The sequence below is a fragment of the Cervus elaphus genome, chromosome 27 (assembly GCF_910594005.1).
Source record: "Cervus elaphus chromosome 27, mCerEla1.1, whole genome shotgun sequence".
Classification (NCBI taxonomy): domain Eukaryota; kingdom Metazoa; phylum Chordata; class Mammalia; order Artiodactyla; family Cervidae; genus Cervus; species Cervus elaphus.
The window spans coordinates 25,770,241-25,787,314 of NC_057841.1; the positions used below are offsets into that span (position 1 = coordinate 25,770,241).

At 51.3% G+C, this 17,074-nt stretch overlaps 1 protein-coding gene across 3 annotated transcripts in view; it reads right to left on the reverse strand.

Annotated features, from left to right (window-relative positions):
• Window positions 1–280: 280 nt before the first annotated feature.
• The window catches only part of MAPRE2 (microtubule associated protein RP/EB family member 2), a 177,996-nt gene continuing 161,202 nt past the window's right edge, over window positions 281–17,074 (reverse strand). For all 3 annotated transcript variants that reach the window (XM_043889425.1, XM_043889424.1, XM_043889423.1), the window contains 3 exons: window positions 15,453–15,592; window positions 9,799–9,957; window positions 281–1,807 (listed from right to left, as the gene is read on the reverse strand). In XM_043889425.1, coding sequence (XP_043745360.1) covers window positions 1,733–1,807; window positions 9,799–9,957; window positions 15,453–15,592 — 374 coding nt within the window. In that variant the 3' untranslated portion in view covers window positions 281–1,732. The remainder of the gene's footprint in view (window positions 1,808–9,798; window positions 9,958–15,452; window positions 15,593–17,074) is intronic.

The window sequence follows — 17,074 nt, forward strand, 5'->3', positions numbered from 1 at the left end:
GCAGAGAGCCAGGCTGGACTCCAGCCTGAGAGAAACGAGCTGTCGCCGAGGCGCAGAGCAAGCAGGAGAGAGAAGAAAGGGAAACCAAGCCCCATGGAACAGCTGTCCACTTCTGCACAGTGTCCTGTAACCACCTCAAAAATACAAGCAATCCTTCTCACGTGTAACTCAATAAATACCACTCTGCCGCTAAAGATCTGAGAAGACTCCTTTTGGTGGAAAGCTTCAAGGCTAGAATTTAGAATTCGTATTTCATCAGTTAATAAAGAAATGTCAAAGCTTTATGAGACATGATTCAGAAATTTATTTGAAGCTTTTTCAGTTAAGAGGAAAGTGGAGGGGGCACACTTGTTTGTTTTTTGTTGCACCTGCTAAGTCAAATAACAAGTGAAAGAAAATCTAAAGTTAGAAACCAAGTGAAATCAATGATCCAGGGAGGGAAACCATCTTTCAAAGGAGTGGTTAGGGGGGGTGGGGGGAGGCAAAGATTTGGAAAGATACTAAGAAAATGTGCAAATATTAGTTAAAAAAAATAAGGAATGCTTTTAATTCATTCATGTTTCCTCTATTTATGAATTGCCACGGTTTAGCGAAAGTCAATGACAAAGAGGGCCATCGTACTGAAGAGGGGGAATTCCTTATTCCAGAAGGCATTGGGAGTCAGATTTTTCTGTGCTGTCTTTCCAGTGTCAACACCAGACTTCAGAAGCAGGGTTCTCCCTTGGGCTTACACTCCTATCATAAGCTCGTCACTCCAGGCCTTCCAGCAAGTGTGTGGCACGCCCAGGGCTGCACACCCTGAAGTCATTCTTTAGGAGGAACCCCCTAGTGTGGATGACAGGGTTGGGGCTAAAACCCACACGAAGAGGCAGGAAGGACCTGTGCCTGTGCAGACCCCCTCTGACTGCAGACACCCGATGACAGCTTTTAGGGAGAGTGGCTGCCCACCAAAGAGGACCCTGAGAAAGAAAACAGCGTGAGAACCTGGGTGGGGGTGGGGAAGCAGTTGGAGGGCCAAGTCGAGATGGTGTTCTCCTTGAGTGAACGTCTTTCCAAACTAACAACATACTGTGTGGCTGTCTAACATGCTGATGGATGAACACTGCTAGGCCCTGAAGTCCTAGTTTTGATGCCCTTTTTCCTTCCCTTTCGTTTGTGAGTGGAGGGAGAAACTGACTCTGTTTTTCCCCATGAAACAAGTCACTGTCATATGGCTTTCATATCAAGTTATCTCTTTCCCTTTGTTCCAATTTATTATTTGACCAAATTTATGTTCACAGAGGTTAGACTTGCAAACATCAAAGCACCACAAATGTGTGTGACATCTAGTGACACTGGGTGGAGAAATGCCAATATAAATACCATATATCAAATTACCATTGTTTCACACCAGGATAAAAAGGGAACGGTGGTGGTGGTGGTGGTGGTAGGGTTGGGGAGAAGTTGTTCTGGAAAGAAATGCAAAGAGCAGAACCAATCTCAAGCAGCCAAGTGGGGAAGTTGAAGGTGTGTGACCCCCGGGATGTCTCGGGCAGGCCGCCCATGGCCGCCGCTAGTGTGTCTTGGCAAAGGAAATGGGACCCGAGCGCGGTGCTGGCGTGGGCGCTGGCGCGATGATGTAACAGCAGACTGGGAACGACTGGTTTCTGATGAGCTTGAGGCCACACGTGTTCCAATTCTCCGGAAGAGAAGTTCCCACCAAAACGGAAGTGTGGAGAGCTGCCGGGACGGTTCAGTACTCTTCCTGCTGCTGGGGCTGCTGCTCGTGGACTTGCTCCTCTGCTTCCGGCTCCTCCGGGTGGCCCTCCTGCGGGGGGAGAGGGGCCGGGGCGAGGTTTCAACTGATGGAGCTCACGGCCGGCCGCCCTGCCGTGACTGCGCGGCACGGCGTCTCCATGGCGCGAGCCACGCGGAGCACCCCCTGCTCCCAGGAGCCAAGGCACACAGACGGACGCCTTCCCGTCCCCCGCCCCTCCAAAGATCGGATCCTTCTAGAACACAGCCAGCAGGCTTTGTGCACTGCATTTTCCTTCTGTCCACTTTGGAAGCACAGCCTCACAGACTGTACGACATACTTTCCCACCCTCCGGAAGACAGTAAAGCAAAGGAGTGTTGTGATCACCAGGGGTGAGCCTGCTGTGGCAGGGCCCCGAGCCCCAGGACCCCGAGGGTGACCGAGGGCTCCGTCTCCTGCCCTGCTCTTCCTCCTCACCTGGTAGCATGTCTGCTTGAAGCAGACCCTTTGTTAGAACCTGTTACTCCTTTGATGTGGAGAAGCAGCTTGTCAAGAGTGGTTAGGTAAAGAAAAGGGTGACAGCTACGGTTCCGGGCTGCCCCCGGACAGGCGGTTTCTCCATCAAGGGAGCGCAGGAGTTGAGCTCCTTCCAGCCATCTATTTTGGGTACCTGAGGCGTTTTTGCTTACTTTTGATGGTTGAGGTGTTCCTCCACTTGGTTGCAAATGACCTATTTACTACTTGCCTTTAACCCAGGGAAATACATGTGAACACCAACTTGGGGGAATACCAACCTTGGTCAACCATACCTGCAAATCTTTTAATTTTCTGACCTCTCAAATAAGAATCAGCTCTGTTACTCAAGCAGAGGGAGTGCAGCTGATCAACAGGGCCGACTGCTGCCTCCAGAATGCACAACGCTTTGCAGTGCTGTCGGGAGCACCCGCTGGGACACACAGACACACTCATGTTCTCTCACACTTTGCACACCTCCTTCCTGTCTGGCCCTATTCCCTTTAGCCCAGGATGAATCTCTCAAAATCCAACTCAAACACAGCAGGATCACCTCCCCAGACCCCAGAGACAGGATTCTCCTTCCTTCTTCCTGCAATATTTTGCTTATGCCTTGGCCGTAAAACTTTGATTTGTAATCTTGCTTGTCTTGAGCCTTGTGGCCTCATCCAGTGGATCCTGAGGCTCCAGAAGTTGGGACAGGGCCTCATCCATCTGTGTCAGACCGCACATATGTGTACAACTCTTGTGCACATGTGTCAGGAGAAGGACATCAGAGAGGGTGCCACAACAGAAACAGACTATCAGCCAAGATCATGTTATCACTTATCTTTTGAGAAGCAGCATTAATGTCAAGGTTATAAGCATGGAGCTGGAGTTTGTCTCCCAGATCCATTATTTACAAGCTGAGTGACTTCGGGTGACTTAACTGCTGTGTGCCTTGGGTGACAGACCAAAAGTGCCCATTTATCAGTTTTCAATGAGTGTCATTGGTCAGTAAATCAATGGGGTCACTGAATTCAACAGAGGGCTCTGAGTTAACATAGGTAAAGTGCCTAAAAGAGTGTTTGGCACATAAGTGTGAGCTGTGATTATTTTTTTCTTGGAAGGAGAAAACTCATTGGAATATATTTTAGAAAGAAGAATGATTTTTTAAAAAGTAATCTTTTCTACAACAGGAGGAGAAAATGACACCATATTGAAGACTTAGGTTCAAATCTAGCGCCATCCCTTGCTGGACTGGGGTCAAGATGCACATGAAATATTCGGTCTCCCTACAACCACACCTATCATCACACCCAACACGGCTCCACCTCTGAAGCATGAAGACCCCGCTCCTCCTCTGCCCACATCTGCTGTCCTTCGGGACCCCTCACTCCTTAATCCCTTAACCGCCGTGTCCTTTGACCTCAGAGCCCTGAGCCCTCCTTTACTCCAGGCTCTGCCAGTTCTTCCCCAGGCCGGCCCAGCAGCATCCTCCTCATGGCTCTGTACCCCCCGCTCTGCACAGAGTTAGGGCCTCATGGACAGAGGCGGCCTCCCACCCTCCTGGGAGCAGAATAGCACCTCCTGCTGGGATCGGACAGGGAGGAGGAGCCACTGGCCGCCTCCAGTCTGGGAGCAGAGAAGGGAAGTCCTGCTCCTGGGAGCTGACTGGGGTGGTGGACCAGGGACCCCCGTGTCTGCTCTGCTGCACGCTCCTCTCCACGCCTCCCTCATTGCCTTCACCCCAGAACAGGTTGCTCCTCTGAGCTTTACGCTCATGCTTCCATCAGGGTGCACACTGCAGGGGTGTGTGTGTGTATGTCTGTGTGTGTGTCTGTGTCTGTGTGTCTGTGTGTGCGCCTCCGCTGTCTGGCTACAAGGCTGACTTGCAGACTCAAGCTTACTCTACTCGATGTCTCCAGCAGGACTCTGAGCCTCTGAGTCCCCCAGGGGTTAGAGATCTTGTTTGATTCATCACCCTAACTTTAAAGAGTTAGCTGCTTCCATATCACATCGCCCAGACTTCAGCTGGTTTCAAGTGTGCTTTTCTTACACAACTGTTTTTGTGAGTGTTAGGCAGTTGGTGGGAAGATCGCAGAAATGAGGCTCTATTTGACAGTTTACAGGAAATCCTGTCTGCTCACACCAGGACTGGGAGTCAACTGTGGGATGATGGATTTAATCCCAGACTGGAAGTCGGAAGAGGTGGACTCAAGGAACCATGGGCCTGTCACACCAGCGGCGGGCCCAGAAACCCATCACTGGGTTAGGCCCCTCCCCAGGCCTGCTTTCCACACTTGCTGAGCAAGGGGGTGGGTGTGGTGTCCCGGCCTAGGCCTCGGGTCTCCAGCTGGCCGAGGGCAGCCCCTCACTCATGGGGCGCCCCTGTGAGGTCACACATCTCATCGGTAGGAGCCTCGGACCCCAGAGCACTCTTCTTACTGGGTAACGCGGGTGTGAAGAGCAAACGTCCTGTGCTACCAATGGATTGCTAACCCCTGGGGTGCAAATGAAGGTGCCCTGAAGGCCTGGCAGGACACCCCCGTCACACGTCACCATGGGGCGCTCCCAGCCCGCTGTGCCATGGAGGCGCTCACGCTCAAAGATGATCTTTCTCTTCTGCCCCACGCAAGAGGGAGGAACTCAACTGCACAGGCGAGGAGGAGGCCAGGCGAAACCTAGGTCAAATACGTGACTCAAGCACTGGGGCGCCACCTGCTTAATTAAGTCTAACATCTGCATGTCAGTCCATCACCACTTCCTAAATGATTAGCTGTCAGCGGCTGCTTTGGAGTGCCTTATTCTTTCAATGATCAACAGAAGGAGAAGCGAGCGGCAAGTCAGCCCTGGAGGGGGCTCCAGGATACTGTTGCAGGGAGAGCAGGGGCGCCTCCCACCTTCCTAGATGGAGGCTCATCCGCCACTCCCACACCAGCTCATCCAGCTGCTCTTTGCTCTGCTTTGTTCGTGCTGTTTCCTCTGCAGAAAAAAACACTCCCTGTCCTGAGCTCTGTAACTGGTCACATTCCTCGTCATCTTTCAACATCCAACACAAATGTCATCTTCTCTGTGAAGTCCCGGCCTGTCCCTCCAGGCTGTCTTTATGGGCACCCCACACAAGTTTATTTATGTCTCCATTACTGCATTTATCACAGCCTGACATATTCCAGTCGGTGGTGTCCACGTTCTGTCTCTCTCGCCAGGGCAGCAAGCTCTGCGAAGGCAGGGGCTGTGTCTGCCTTCTGAACATACCCAATGCTGCGTCCAGTGACAGAAACACAGGCTGAATCCAAAACACGTGGGTGGAGCTGGGGACGTAGCTTAAGCCATTCCACCCAAAGTGGCTTCTGGGACAGGACCGCAGGAAACACGCACCTCTGTATTAGCAGGTGACGCTCTGCTGACAGAAGCGCAGGGCAGCAGCTACCCAAGGACTAAGCCCAGACACCTGTGGCCCCAAGCCAAGTATTAAAGATGATGAGAATCATCAAGACAGGAACTGGACAGCACGCTGGCCATCTGCGCTGGAAACTTCCGTGAGGTTTCTACGACTGCAAAGTAAACTGCCTCTGTTTACTTCTATACTCCAAACTCATGTGCATGTCTACATCTTCCAAACATATTATTCTAGGATCGGCTGACTGTAAGAATCAAAGACCAGCCAAGGTGAAATAAAGACTGAGGGAGGAGACCTCTCCACCTGCCATGCCAATGCAGGGTCTGTCTGTGGTTAACTGCCGAGCAGACCCTCAGCGCAGCCTCAGATTCCTCAGCACCTCTCCCACTTCCAGGAGGAAGGCAACCAGAAATCTCCGCCTCTCGGAGGTGCAAAGAAGTCAGGCCAGCGGCGACAGGAGTAAAGTGCTGGCATTTTTTCCCAGACACCATATGCATCATGGCTGCATGTCCAGCCAGGACTGAAGTGTGTGAATGGCCTGAAAACAGGATGCAGTGTCAGGGTGAAGCACAGTGGGGGGAAAAAGAAGGCTTCTGGCACTTTCGGGGTGGGTGCAGTAGACTGTCACATTCTAAACAAGGACACCTGGCATATTCCAGCGGATCCTCTATAGAACTCTCAGCATAGCCTGAAATGTTTCTTTTGGAGCTGTCCAGACCCAGAGTTGCATGAGAAGTTATCCTGGAATGAGAAAAATTAAGGCGGCAACTGCGTTTGAAGTTGCTGAGCCCATTGTTCCCCAACTGACACCTTTCCTAGGCAAGGGTGGAAGCTTTTTTCCAAAAAAAATTTTTGTTTTTGGCTGCACTGGCACTTTGTTGCTCTGCGCAGGCTCTCTAGTTGAGGTGCACAGGCTGCTCCTAGCGGCGACTTCTGCTATGGAGCAGGGGCTCTAGAGCACAGGTTCAGTAGCTGTGGTGCGCAGGCTTAGCTGCTCTGAGACGTGGGGTCTTCCCAGATCAGGGATCGAACTCACGTCTCCTGCATTGACAGGTGGATTTCTCTACCACTGAGTCACCAGGAAAGCCCAAGTGGAAGCTTTTTAAAGGCTTACTCCCTTAAAGGTAGAACCTGGATAAGCTGGGAGGTGGCCACAGAAACAGGATTCGTTATGCTCAGGGAGGGAGGCAAACCTCGATGAGTCTAGGGTGTCGAGGATGGTTCTGTGAACCTCTAGGAAGAAAAGCAGAGAGCAGAGCAGGATGAGCACTCCGGAGCCCCTCCCCGTCCACTGCTAAGAAGTGTCATGTGTTCACGTGTGTGTAGTAAGGGAGATACCCTGGAGTGTCCGGGCACACAGCAGTCACTCCCATCTTTCTATATAGAAACCAAAGTTTTTTTTTTAAAAAAGGGTCTTGTCACATTTTAAACAAGGACACCTGGCATATTCCAGCTGATCCCCTATGGAAAACTCAGCATAGCCTGAAGTGTTTCTTTTGGAGCTGTCCAGACCCAGAGTTGCATGAGAAGTTATCCTGGAATGAGAAAAATTAAGGCAGCAACTGGGTTTGAAGGTTTTGCTCTGGTCACCCACACACATAGTTTGTGTTGTCTATCTTCTAGATTCCAGAGGCCTGGTTACTGCCTCTAAATCTCTTCCTGGACTTCAGATGCTCCTCAGCACACACCCGGCAGCAAGGTCACTGTCTGCCTCTCTCCTCCTGACCACGTTTCTCCCTCTCTGACGACATCAGCGTTGTCTCAGCCCGAACAACAAAGGTGGGTCTGGTGATGCTGCCAGCCAGAAGAAAATCGACATTCTCGGTGGATGCTGAATTAACAGGAAGCCTGGCGGCCAGAATGATACTTTTGAAGGTGCCAAACAACAAAATGAGATGAAGGGAGCTGTTTAAGAAAACCCAGGAAGGAATTTGACTAATTCCTTCTTCACGTACAGAACATGGGCATCTCAATACTGTCAACTAGACAAAGTCTATCCTGTCGTTCCCCTATGTGGTACTGCCTTCACTTTTGCCTTCCCCCATAGCATCCAATATACTGAGAAGAGGGAACACAGTCCTCAAGATTTTGGGGCTCTGAGTTAGTGAAATCTGGGTAGTGATGGAGCGTACTAAGGGTGGATCACTGGACAAGTAATTTTATCTGTGACACAGAGGTAAGTAATAGTACTCATACAACGTAAAAGGATATGGTGAGAAATGTATTTAGAACACGAATGTAGTATCTAGCACGTGCTAAATGTGCAATGTCAGCTATCACTACTGTTCCTATTTAAAAGGCATTCCTATTTAAAATATTCCCTGTTTAAAAGGTGGCTCAGGCTTGCAGAAGGGAGGGCATGAACTCAGCGCTGGAGTTCAGAAGCAAATTATGATGCTTATTTGCTTGGAAATGTTCTTTCATCTCTCTTCCACCTTAGTTTCTCTCATCTGTAAAATGGGATAATACCCGTATCTACTTAATTCTCTGGAGAATTAAAGGAGCTGACACATGGAAAGCCCTTGGCTCCTCCCCCTCATCTCCCATCCCCAGAGTTTTGGAAAGGCCCTGCTAATAAACCCATTAGTCTCCATGACTGATGATGTGTTGAAATATTACTTCTTTGTGGGGAGGCACGGTATGTGTTCATTGTTCATACTCTGCAGAATGGCTCGCTGAAGCCAGACCTCAGCAAGCTGGTGCTGGTGTGTATGCTGGGGGTGGGGGTCGGGGGTGGCGGTAGAAATGGTCTAACAGAAGCTGAGTATGTAGCCATGGAGGAAGACACCCCTGAACTCTCCCCCCAAGCCAAGAGCTCTTGCCCACGGCCAGCACTCATGTCATTAACCAGGAAGTGGGAGGCCCGGCTAACCCTTAATTTGGAGTTTGCTTGTTGGTGCTCCTACACAAGGACTCCTCCTTGGGACAAGATCTGGCTGGAGGTTAGGAGCAGAAGGCTCTTCCTCCTGCTGGCAGGTGGTGGGAAGGTTCCATCCTGCAAGATGCCCTGTTCCCGTGAGCAGGCACCACCCTGGATGGCAGCAGCACAGTTCACTCTGGCTCATGGAACCACACAGACCTCATCAGGTTCTGCCTCAAACAAGCTTATGAAGATAGTAACCACAATTCATCTAGTGCCTGATGGATGACAAAGCAGTCTGTATACACAGAACGTCATGGAAATATCACTTGCGGTGGTGCAGAGACATTGGCAGAAGGACGCCCGCCACCCGCCCGGCTCCCCTGCCGTCCACACCGCCCCCGGGGGCCTGGCTCCCCTGCCGTCCACCACATCCAGGGGGCCCAGCTCCCCTTCCCCCACCCACAGCGCCCCCAGGAGCCTGGCTCCCCTGCCGTCCACCACATCCAGGGGGCCCAGCTCCCCTTCTCCCCACAGCGGCCCCGGGGCGGCCGGCTCCCCTGCCGTCCGGAAGGCAAAGCCCCACTGGGCTCCCAGTCCCGCTGCAGGGGCTTCTCCCGCCTTGTCCAGGCGGGCGTGGGGTGACCCGCCCTGGGCTCTGCCGTTCATCCTGCCCCTTCCCCACCTTGTTCCCGAGACTCCCGCTCCTCCGCGGCTTCGCATGCCTGCTTCCCATCCCCGGATGGAGCTGCCGCCCGGGTCCCCCCCCAGCACATTCACTCATGGGGAGCAACCCCGGGCCTCCCCGCAGTATCTTCCCACAGAAGACCGTCTCACGATATGCTACTCTGCACTGGCGATGAGTAACCAAGACAATGAGCCAGGAAGGAAAACCCAGACGGCCGTGGGGGCTGACGGGGACGGGAAGAGCATCGACATTAATGTTTCCTTTCACCACGCCCTGCTCCGTCATGAAGAAAGAAGAATCTCTACACACACTCTTACTGCTCATTTGCTCGGGGAGCTGAAAACCACTCGAGGCTGCGCAAGCCTGTTTCTCTCAACCCAAGGCCCCTCGGCCCCGCCCCCCACGACTGGTGACGTCCACTCCTCTCTTCCGGGATTTAGGAATGCCAGTCCCCTCCGCAGGGTCAGCGGGTGAGGGTCATGCCGAACCCTCTGGAAACATGGCATGCCCCGGCCGAGCTCACTGAGCCCCGGGGCGGTCTCTGAAGGTACAGCCATCACTGCGCCGTGACCAAGAGCATCACTCTAGACCACGAGCATCCGCGCTCTGCTCACACTCACGTGTTCGTCCGAAGCGTAGAGGACTTCCATTAGTCGCTGCACGAGGTCGTCGTTTTCCTGCCCGTGTTCCTGGCAGAGGAGCTCAATCTCTCTCAACTTTCCGAAGTAGAAATCCCTTTCTTTTTCCACGCCTTCCAGGGCAAGTTTTAACGAATGTACCTGGCGAGGGTGGGGAAGGTGGAAAAGAAAACCCTCAAAAAATACAGCATTAAGAAATAAGTGACCAAGCATGCCTGCGTATAAGGATGCGAAGCGTGAAAAGACAGATGTGCAGAAATGACAGATGTGCAACAATAACGGATGGGCAGGTCCAGGGAGAGACAGGGGCTGCTACTGGAGCCCGGGCCCGGGCCTGGGCACCCAACTGCAGCAGCACCTCTGTCGCTCCTGTCAGCTGAGCGTTTATAATAACCTCAGGCCTGGGATCCTTCCTCAGGAGACAGTTCCACCTGGGCTCCGAGTCAGCCTTCCTTTCCCGCTGACATGGGCGGGGGCACACCTTCCCCCCAACTCCTGGGTCCTCTACAGGGAGGGGGGATGAGAGGGCAGGGGGCCAGGGCAGGCTGCGGACCCTTCTTTTTTTCTTCACCTCACTTGCATGGAGAGCTGCCCTCAGCTTTGGAGCCCCAGTTCCCGACCCAAACTGGACAAATGCTTCTACGGGGAGCCAGGGGCTTGGCTGCACAGGGAAGACAGGGCAAGACTATCAGCAGGCTGAGTGGATCTGCCTCAATCCCTCCAGGTCTCGCTTCGAGCTCATCACAGCAAAGGTGACAGTGTGGAAGGTCCATTCCCTCGGCAGAACAGTCCCCATCCCCTTTATTCTCCCTTGCGGCTGGTTCAGGGGCCTCCCAGCTTCCCACGGTGATAAAGGGAAAGGGGGCAAGTTACAGAGGCTGAGTCCGACAGAGCCATCACCTGGGCTGAAGAAACCCGGAAGGGGGTGTAGACAGACCTGGTCTCAAATTCCAGGCTGCAGGCCCAGCAGCCCCACACAGGCCCAAACCATCACCCCTTCCTGCTCTCAGAAAATCCCTCAATTTTTTTGAACCCTTTGAGCAGTTATAAATTTATGCAAAGAACATGTTGAGGAGGTAAACTAGGTCTTTCACGGTCCTCCTCAGGTGTAACTTCTCTCTCAGTATATGAAAAATCACCCTTAACAGGTTCAAAGACAATACTTGGAATAGAAAATCTCTCTAGTAACTCCAGGCCTCTGTATGTGCTATATGTCTGGAGTTATTGATTCATTGAAACAGATACTCAGCACATGCAGTGGCCCTCTCCTCATGCACGTGGCAAACCTGAATCCATCCAGCAAGACAAGAGTACGGGTCTTCCTCAGAGCTAACCCCACTGACGCCCTCACGCAGCTACTCACAAGGCAGAGGAGGAGGGACTTCCCTGGTGGGTCCAGTGGCTAACGCTTCATGCTCCCAATGCAGGGGGCCAGAGATCGATCCCTGGTCAGGAAACTAGATCGCACAGGCTGCAACTAAGAGTTTAAATGCTGCAACTAAAGATCCTGCATGCGGCAATGAACACCCAGTGCAGCCAAACAAATAAATAATGAAAAACAAAAGGGTAGTGGAGGATCATCAGCTTCTGACTTTAACTCTTCTTTCTGATAATAATAAGGCATTGTAGCTCATGCTCAGTTATGTCTGACTATTTGTGACCCCATGGACTGTAGCCCACCAGGCTCCTCTCTCTATGGACATCTGTAAAAACTGAAGCTAACCCAGTTGCCTGAATTCCAGAAAAAAAAAAAGAAAACCCTCTTGATTCTGGCATCCTCCTCCCCAGACCTGACCACAGGTCCATCTCAAGCCTGCAATGGCGTCAGTGGACGGCTCTGTGGAGTTCAGGACGGCTCTGTGGAGTTCTGCCAGGGGCCCCTCCCTGGACAAGGCAAGAAGGGTCTCTGGATGCCGCTACCCCATGGAAACCACAGGTTCGTCTGCCTCTTGACTGGTGTGGTCTGTGCAGTGAACAAAGAGCTGAGGCTCAGTAGAAACACCCAGCCCAGGTCAGCTTTTGTGGCTATTCCAGGTGCATCAGGTAATACATGCAGCTATAAACATTCCCTGGTAAAAACAATAGGAGCTAAATCACCCGGTGAAAGATCAGTTGGCAAAGGGGACGCCATTTTCACAGTCCCACTCCGACGTGTCAGAGCAGGAGCGTGAACGGCAGAGAGGCAAATGCTAGGGATGCAGCCTGGAGGGGAGTCAAGTTCTCTTCTCCCGATTCTCCACCACCCAGGTGTCCACACACTGCAGATCTGCCCAGCCTTCCTGTCTGAGCCACAGACAGGGTCTGCGAGGGCTAGCCAGGCCCACTCTCCTCGGCCTGCGGTCCCCAAGCATGGCAGGGACCCCACCCCGAGGCCCCTGATTATTTCAGTCATGTCTTTTCCTCCCCTGATTCATTTCTATCACTGACACTGTCCGGCACAGTGGTGCTTTCAGAGCATGTCACGGGAGATAGCCTGCATCAAGGCACGGGACCGAGTACGTGAGAATTCTTAAAGTCCATGGCACTTGTCACCCTGTCTGTTACCCCTGCTACCTGCTCTTTGGCCTGGGCCCCGTCACTCAGCTCCTCCTCGTCTTCACGTCCTCAGCTCTAACACAGGATACCTGTGTGCGGCTCCCCACCAGCTTCAGGGGGGCACCCTGTAGGCTTTGGGGACAGAAAATGGAGGGAGCGCTAACACAGCCTTGGAAGCAGCTGGAGGAGCTGCTCAGTAAGCGGCGGGTGAAAGAAGGCTCCCAGTGTAGGAGGTATCCGACCTTCCCTCCGGGGGACAGATGGAGGTACGGGCACAATGCTCTCCATGTGTGGGCACTGGGGGCAGCCCGGGGGCGAGGCCTTTGCAGTAATGGAGGAATTACAGCCAGGGGGGAGGAAGACCACTGGAATGCACTTCTCTCTGCTGTCTTCTTGAAAGTGGTGTTACGGACAGAAGGACAGTTTAGTTTCCCTGGTGGCTCAGTGGTAAAGAATCTGCCTGCCAATGCGGGAGATGTGGGTTTGATCTCTGGGTCGGGAAGATCCCCTAGAGTAGGAAATAGCTACCCACTCCAGTATTCTTGCTTGGGAAATCCCATGGACAGAGGAGGCTGGTGGGCTACAGTCTGTGGAGTTGCAAAAGAGCTAGACACGACTTAGTGACGGAGCATGCACGGTTTTGTTGAAGCATTGCAGAGGGCATGGGCCCTCAGGGCTCTGGGGCTCTGGGTGAGCTCTTGGGAGCCTAGAACCAGCCCCAGGAGAGGAAGTGGGGCTGGTAGGCGCAGGTTGTACAGCCAGAGGGGCAGGTGGGATCCAAGGTTCCCAGGCGGTTCTACTTTGGGTTAGAAGGTTGGGAACCTGAGTGTGGTAGAGGTAGATGATGAGGAAGCATGAGATAATAAAGCTATTAAAAGAATCTGAGTTCCTAAGGAGAAAGGGGTATAAATCTAAGGTATCACAGACCCATGCCTGACCCTCTTCGCATAGAGCCTCAGGCATGTGGCCCCAGGCTAATTAGCGCTGGCCTAACCACCTCCTATCCTGGAAGAACTCATTAGGGACATGGCATAAGGGCTCAAACTGAGAATCAGCAGGTAATTAGAACTTTCCACAGTTTCGAAACCAAAGTCCTACCCACTGGATGACTTAAGGTTTTACCTTTTTCATTAAAGTGTTCAGAATTGTAAAGAAACACCCTCGTTAGGCAACTGCTGGCTTTTAAACCAGATCCTTGTTTGCAAATATACAATTATCTCAAAAACTGTTTCCAGACTCTTGCTGGCTCATCAAGGATCAGATTAATCACCGGGATTGGGCCAGTGAGTGGCTGGGAACAGCCTGAGGACCTGGAATAAAGGCTCCTGTCCCAGAGGTGGGGGTGTGCTTATATGCTTAGTTGCTCAGTTGTGTGACCCCACGGACTGTAGCCCACCAGGCTTCTCTGTCCATGGGGATTCTCCAGGCTAGAATACTGAAGTGGGTAGTCTATCCCTTCTCCAGGGGATCTTCCCGACCCAGGAATCAAACCAGGGTCTCTGGCATTGCAGGCAGATTCTTTACCAGCGGAGCAACCAGGGAAGCCCAGGAGTGGGGGTGGCCAGGATAAAAGACTCTCCTCCCAACTCAGGGTGAGGGTGGGCGTTTTCTACGCTGGGTCCTGAGCTCCCAGTTGTCATATTACAATTTTGTTTTGAAGTCTGTGATTAGAGTAAGCTATTTTTTTTCTTTCTTTAAACTGGAGGATATACTTTACCATACTGTGATGATTTTTGTCCTCCATCAACATGGATCACCACAGGCATACATGTGTCCCCACCCTCGCCCCCCCACCTCCCTCCCAACTCCATCCCTCCAGACTATTAGAGAGCACTGGCTTTGGGTACCCTCAGTGGGAGTTTGATGTATGTCATAACTTTTAAACTATGTATGCTGTGCTGTGCTAAGTCGATTCAGTCGTGTCCAACTATCTGCGACCCTATGGACTGAAGCCTGCCAGGCTCCTCGGTCCATGGGATTGTCCAGGCGCGAATACTGGAGTGGGTTGCCGTGCCCTCCTCCAGGGGGATCTTCCTGATCCAGGGATGGAACCAGTGTCTCTCCTGCGTTGGGAGGCAGGTTCTTTACCACTAGGGCCATCTGGAAAGCCCCTTAAGCTATGTATACACTTAGGCAAAGTTAGCTATTGTTGATTAGGAAGCATATGTAAGCTTTCATATTGAATATTTCAAAGACAGCAGAGATAGATTACTGCAATCCCAGGGATGGTAGATAAAAAAGAAAAGTTCTAATTCACTGTGGCCTTTCCAATCCCCCCACTCCTGGGTTCAGTGCTCCTGTGTACGTTCACTCTTGTGGGAAGGGCTCGGTGTTTGGCTTTTGCTGGTGAAATTGCTGGTGGTGTGTGTGTGTCTGTCTGTAAGTTCAGCAAGGGAAGGGAAGTTCTCTGTCTTTCTGCCACTTTATAATCAGCATCAGACAGACTGTCTGTCACATTGAACAGGCTTAACTGATAGTTGCTGAAAGAAAGGAAGAAGGGAGGGAGACTAACCCTTGATGCCTATAACACAATCTAGACTGGCTCAAAGTGGCCGTGGTCTAGCCTGGAGCTCCTAACAGCACTGAGGTGTGTGTGTGTGGGGTGTGGATGCGGGGGGCAGTGGTGGTTAGCCTGCCCGCTTGCATTTACCTGAGGCTGCCTCATCTGTCCTCCTGTCTCAGTGTATTTTGGTTGTTGGTAGTCGCTCAGTTGTGTCTGACTCTTTGCGACCCTATGGACTGTAGCCCACCAGGTTCCTCTGTCCATAGCATTTCCCAAGCAAGAATACTGGAGTGGGTTGCCATTTCCTTCTCCAGGGGATCTTCCCAACCCAGGGATCGAACTCATAGCCCCTGCTTGGCAGGCAGATTCTTTACCACTGAGCTACCTGGGAAGCTATTCTCTCAATGTGCAGCTATGAGATTGGTGACGTTTATTGACAACGGGCCACTGATTTTATCCACCCCACTAGTTCCTTTCATTCTGACTCGGCTGAAGCCACTGGGTCCCTCCCCTCCCCATCCCAGGCCCAGAGGGTCTGCTCATCTCACCCTCATACCCATTACTGCTCCCACAGACAGGGCAGGAGATGCTGAGTTACCTGTTCATTAAGCTGTATGACCTGCGTTTCTAAGTCTTTATCAGATTTGGACGCTGAGCCGCTGGACGAAGCCCTTTTGGCTGACGAGGGACGAGAAGGTGTGGATCCTGGTTTAGATGCTGGACTTGATTTAGCCGCACCTGAAAGCAACCAGAATAAATTATGAGCACTGGCAACATGAAAAATGCTTTTTCGGTTGACAGCAAAACTATAATAACAAAAGGAATTTACTAAAACATGTAAGAGATAACCGCCAGCTATCCCTTCCCAGGACACTGTGTGGATGCTAAGTCACACTGGTTGTGTCCAACTCTGCACGATCCTATGGACTGTAGCCCGCCAGGCTCCTCTGTCCATGGGATTTTTCAGGCAAGGATACTGGAGTGGATTGCCATTTCCTTCCCCAGGGGATCTTCCTGACCCAGGGATCGAACCTGAGACTCTTACATCTTCTGCATTGGCAGGTGTGTTCTTTACCACTCATGCCACCTGGGAAATCCCTCCCAGCACAGAAGTAGCACAAACACACTTAGGAAGAGTGCACGCAATAAAATGAGAGAGTCATCCTGGGCAACTTAACCCTTCTCAGCAGTTTTTCCCTCAAGTGACATGAGATTAATGCAGTTGTTCTTTCTCCCCCCAGAGAGATGAGAATAGCAGACACAAAGGGATTTTAAGTTTTTTTTTTTTTTTTTCTTTTAAGAAGGAAAGGTTCTCTGATAAGCTCCAAGCATCATCCTAATTGAATTTCTAATACAGACCTTACAACAGTGTAACACTTTAAGAGGAATATCAATGCAAATGTCTATTTTTTCCTCTTTTAATGTATACCCTAGTTTCAGCCATTAAAAGACTCTAGGAGCCAAGACATCTCTGTAGCAATGGGCACTCCTGGTGCCCAAGTCCTGGTTTCTAAATGTTATTCTGCAATAAAAGGGCTTCTTGAGATAGAGCTGACTCCAGGGGTGGGCCTGGAACATCTTATGTCAAAGAGCAAGGATGTGCTCAAGAATTTTGGTCAACGAGACAGGGGCCAGACTGAAGGGGCTCCCAACTAGCCACACTCAGACCATTTTGCAAACCAAAAAGAATAATGGTTGTAATTGTATTACAATGCACTGAATAAACAAAAATCTAGTCTACGATGAGGGGAGCGGAGAGGAAGGATATAAAGATCTTTACAGAACACTGATAGCTAGGAAATTGCTATTTGAACCAGTCCTAATGAGATGGATGAAACTGGAGCCCCTTATACAGAGTGAAGTAAGCCAGAAAGATAAAGAACATTACAGCATACTAACACATATATATGGAATTTAGAAAGATGGTAACGATAACCCTATATGCAAAACAGAAAAAGAGACACAGAAATACAGAACAGACTTTTGAACTCTGTGGGAGAAGGTGAGGGTGGGATGTTTCAAAAGAACAGCATGTATACTATCTATGGTGAAACAGATCACCAGCCCAGGTGGGATGCATGAGACAAGTGCTCCGGCCTGGTGCACTGGGAAGACCCAGAGGAATCGGGTGGAGAGGGAGATGGGAGGGGGGATCGGGATGGGGAATAAGTGTAAATCTATGGCTGATTCATATCAATGTATGACAAAACCCACTGAAAT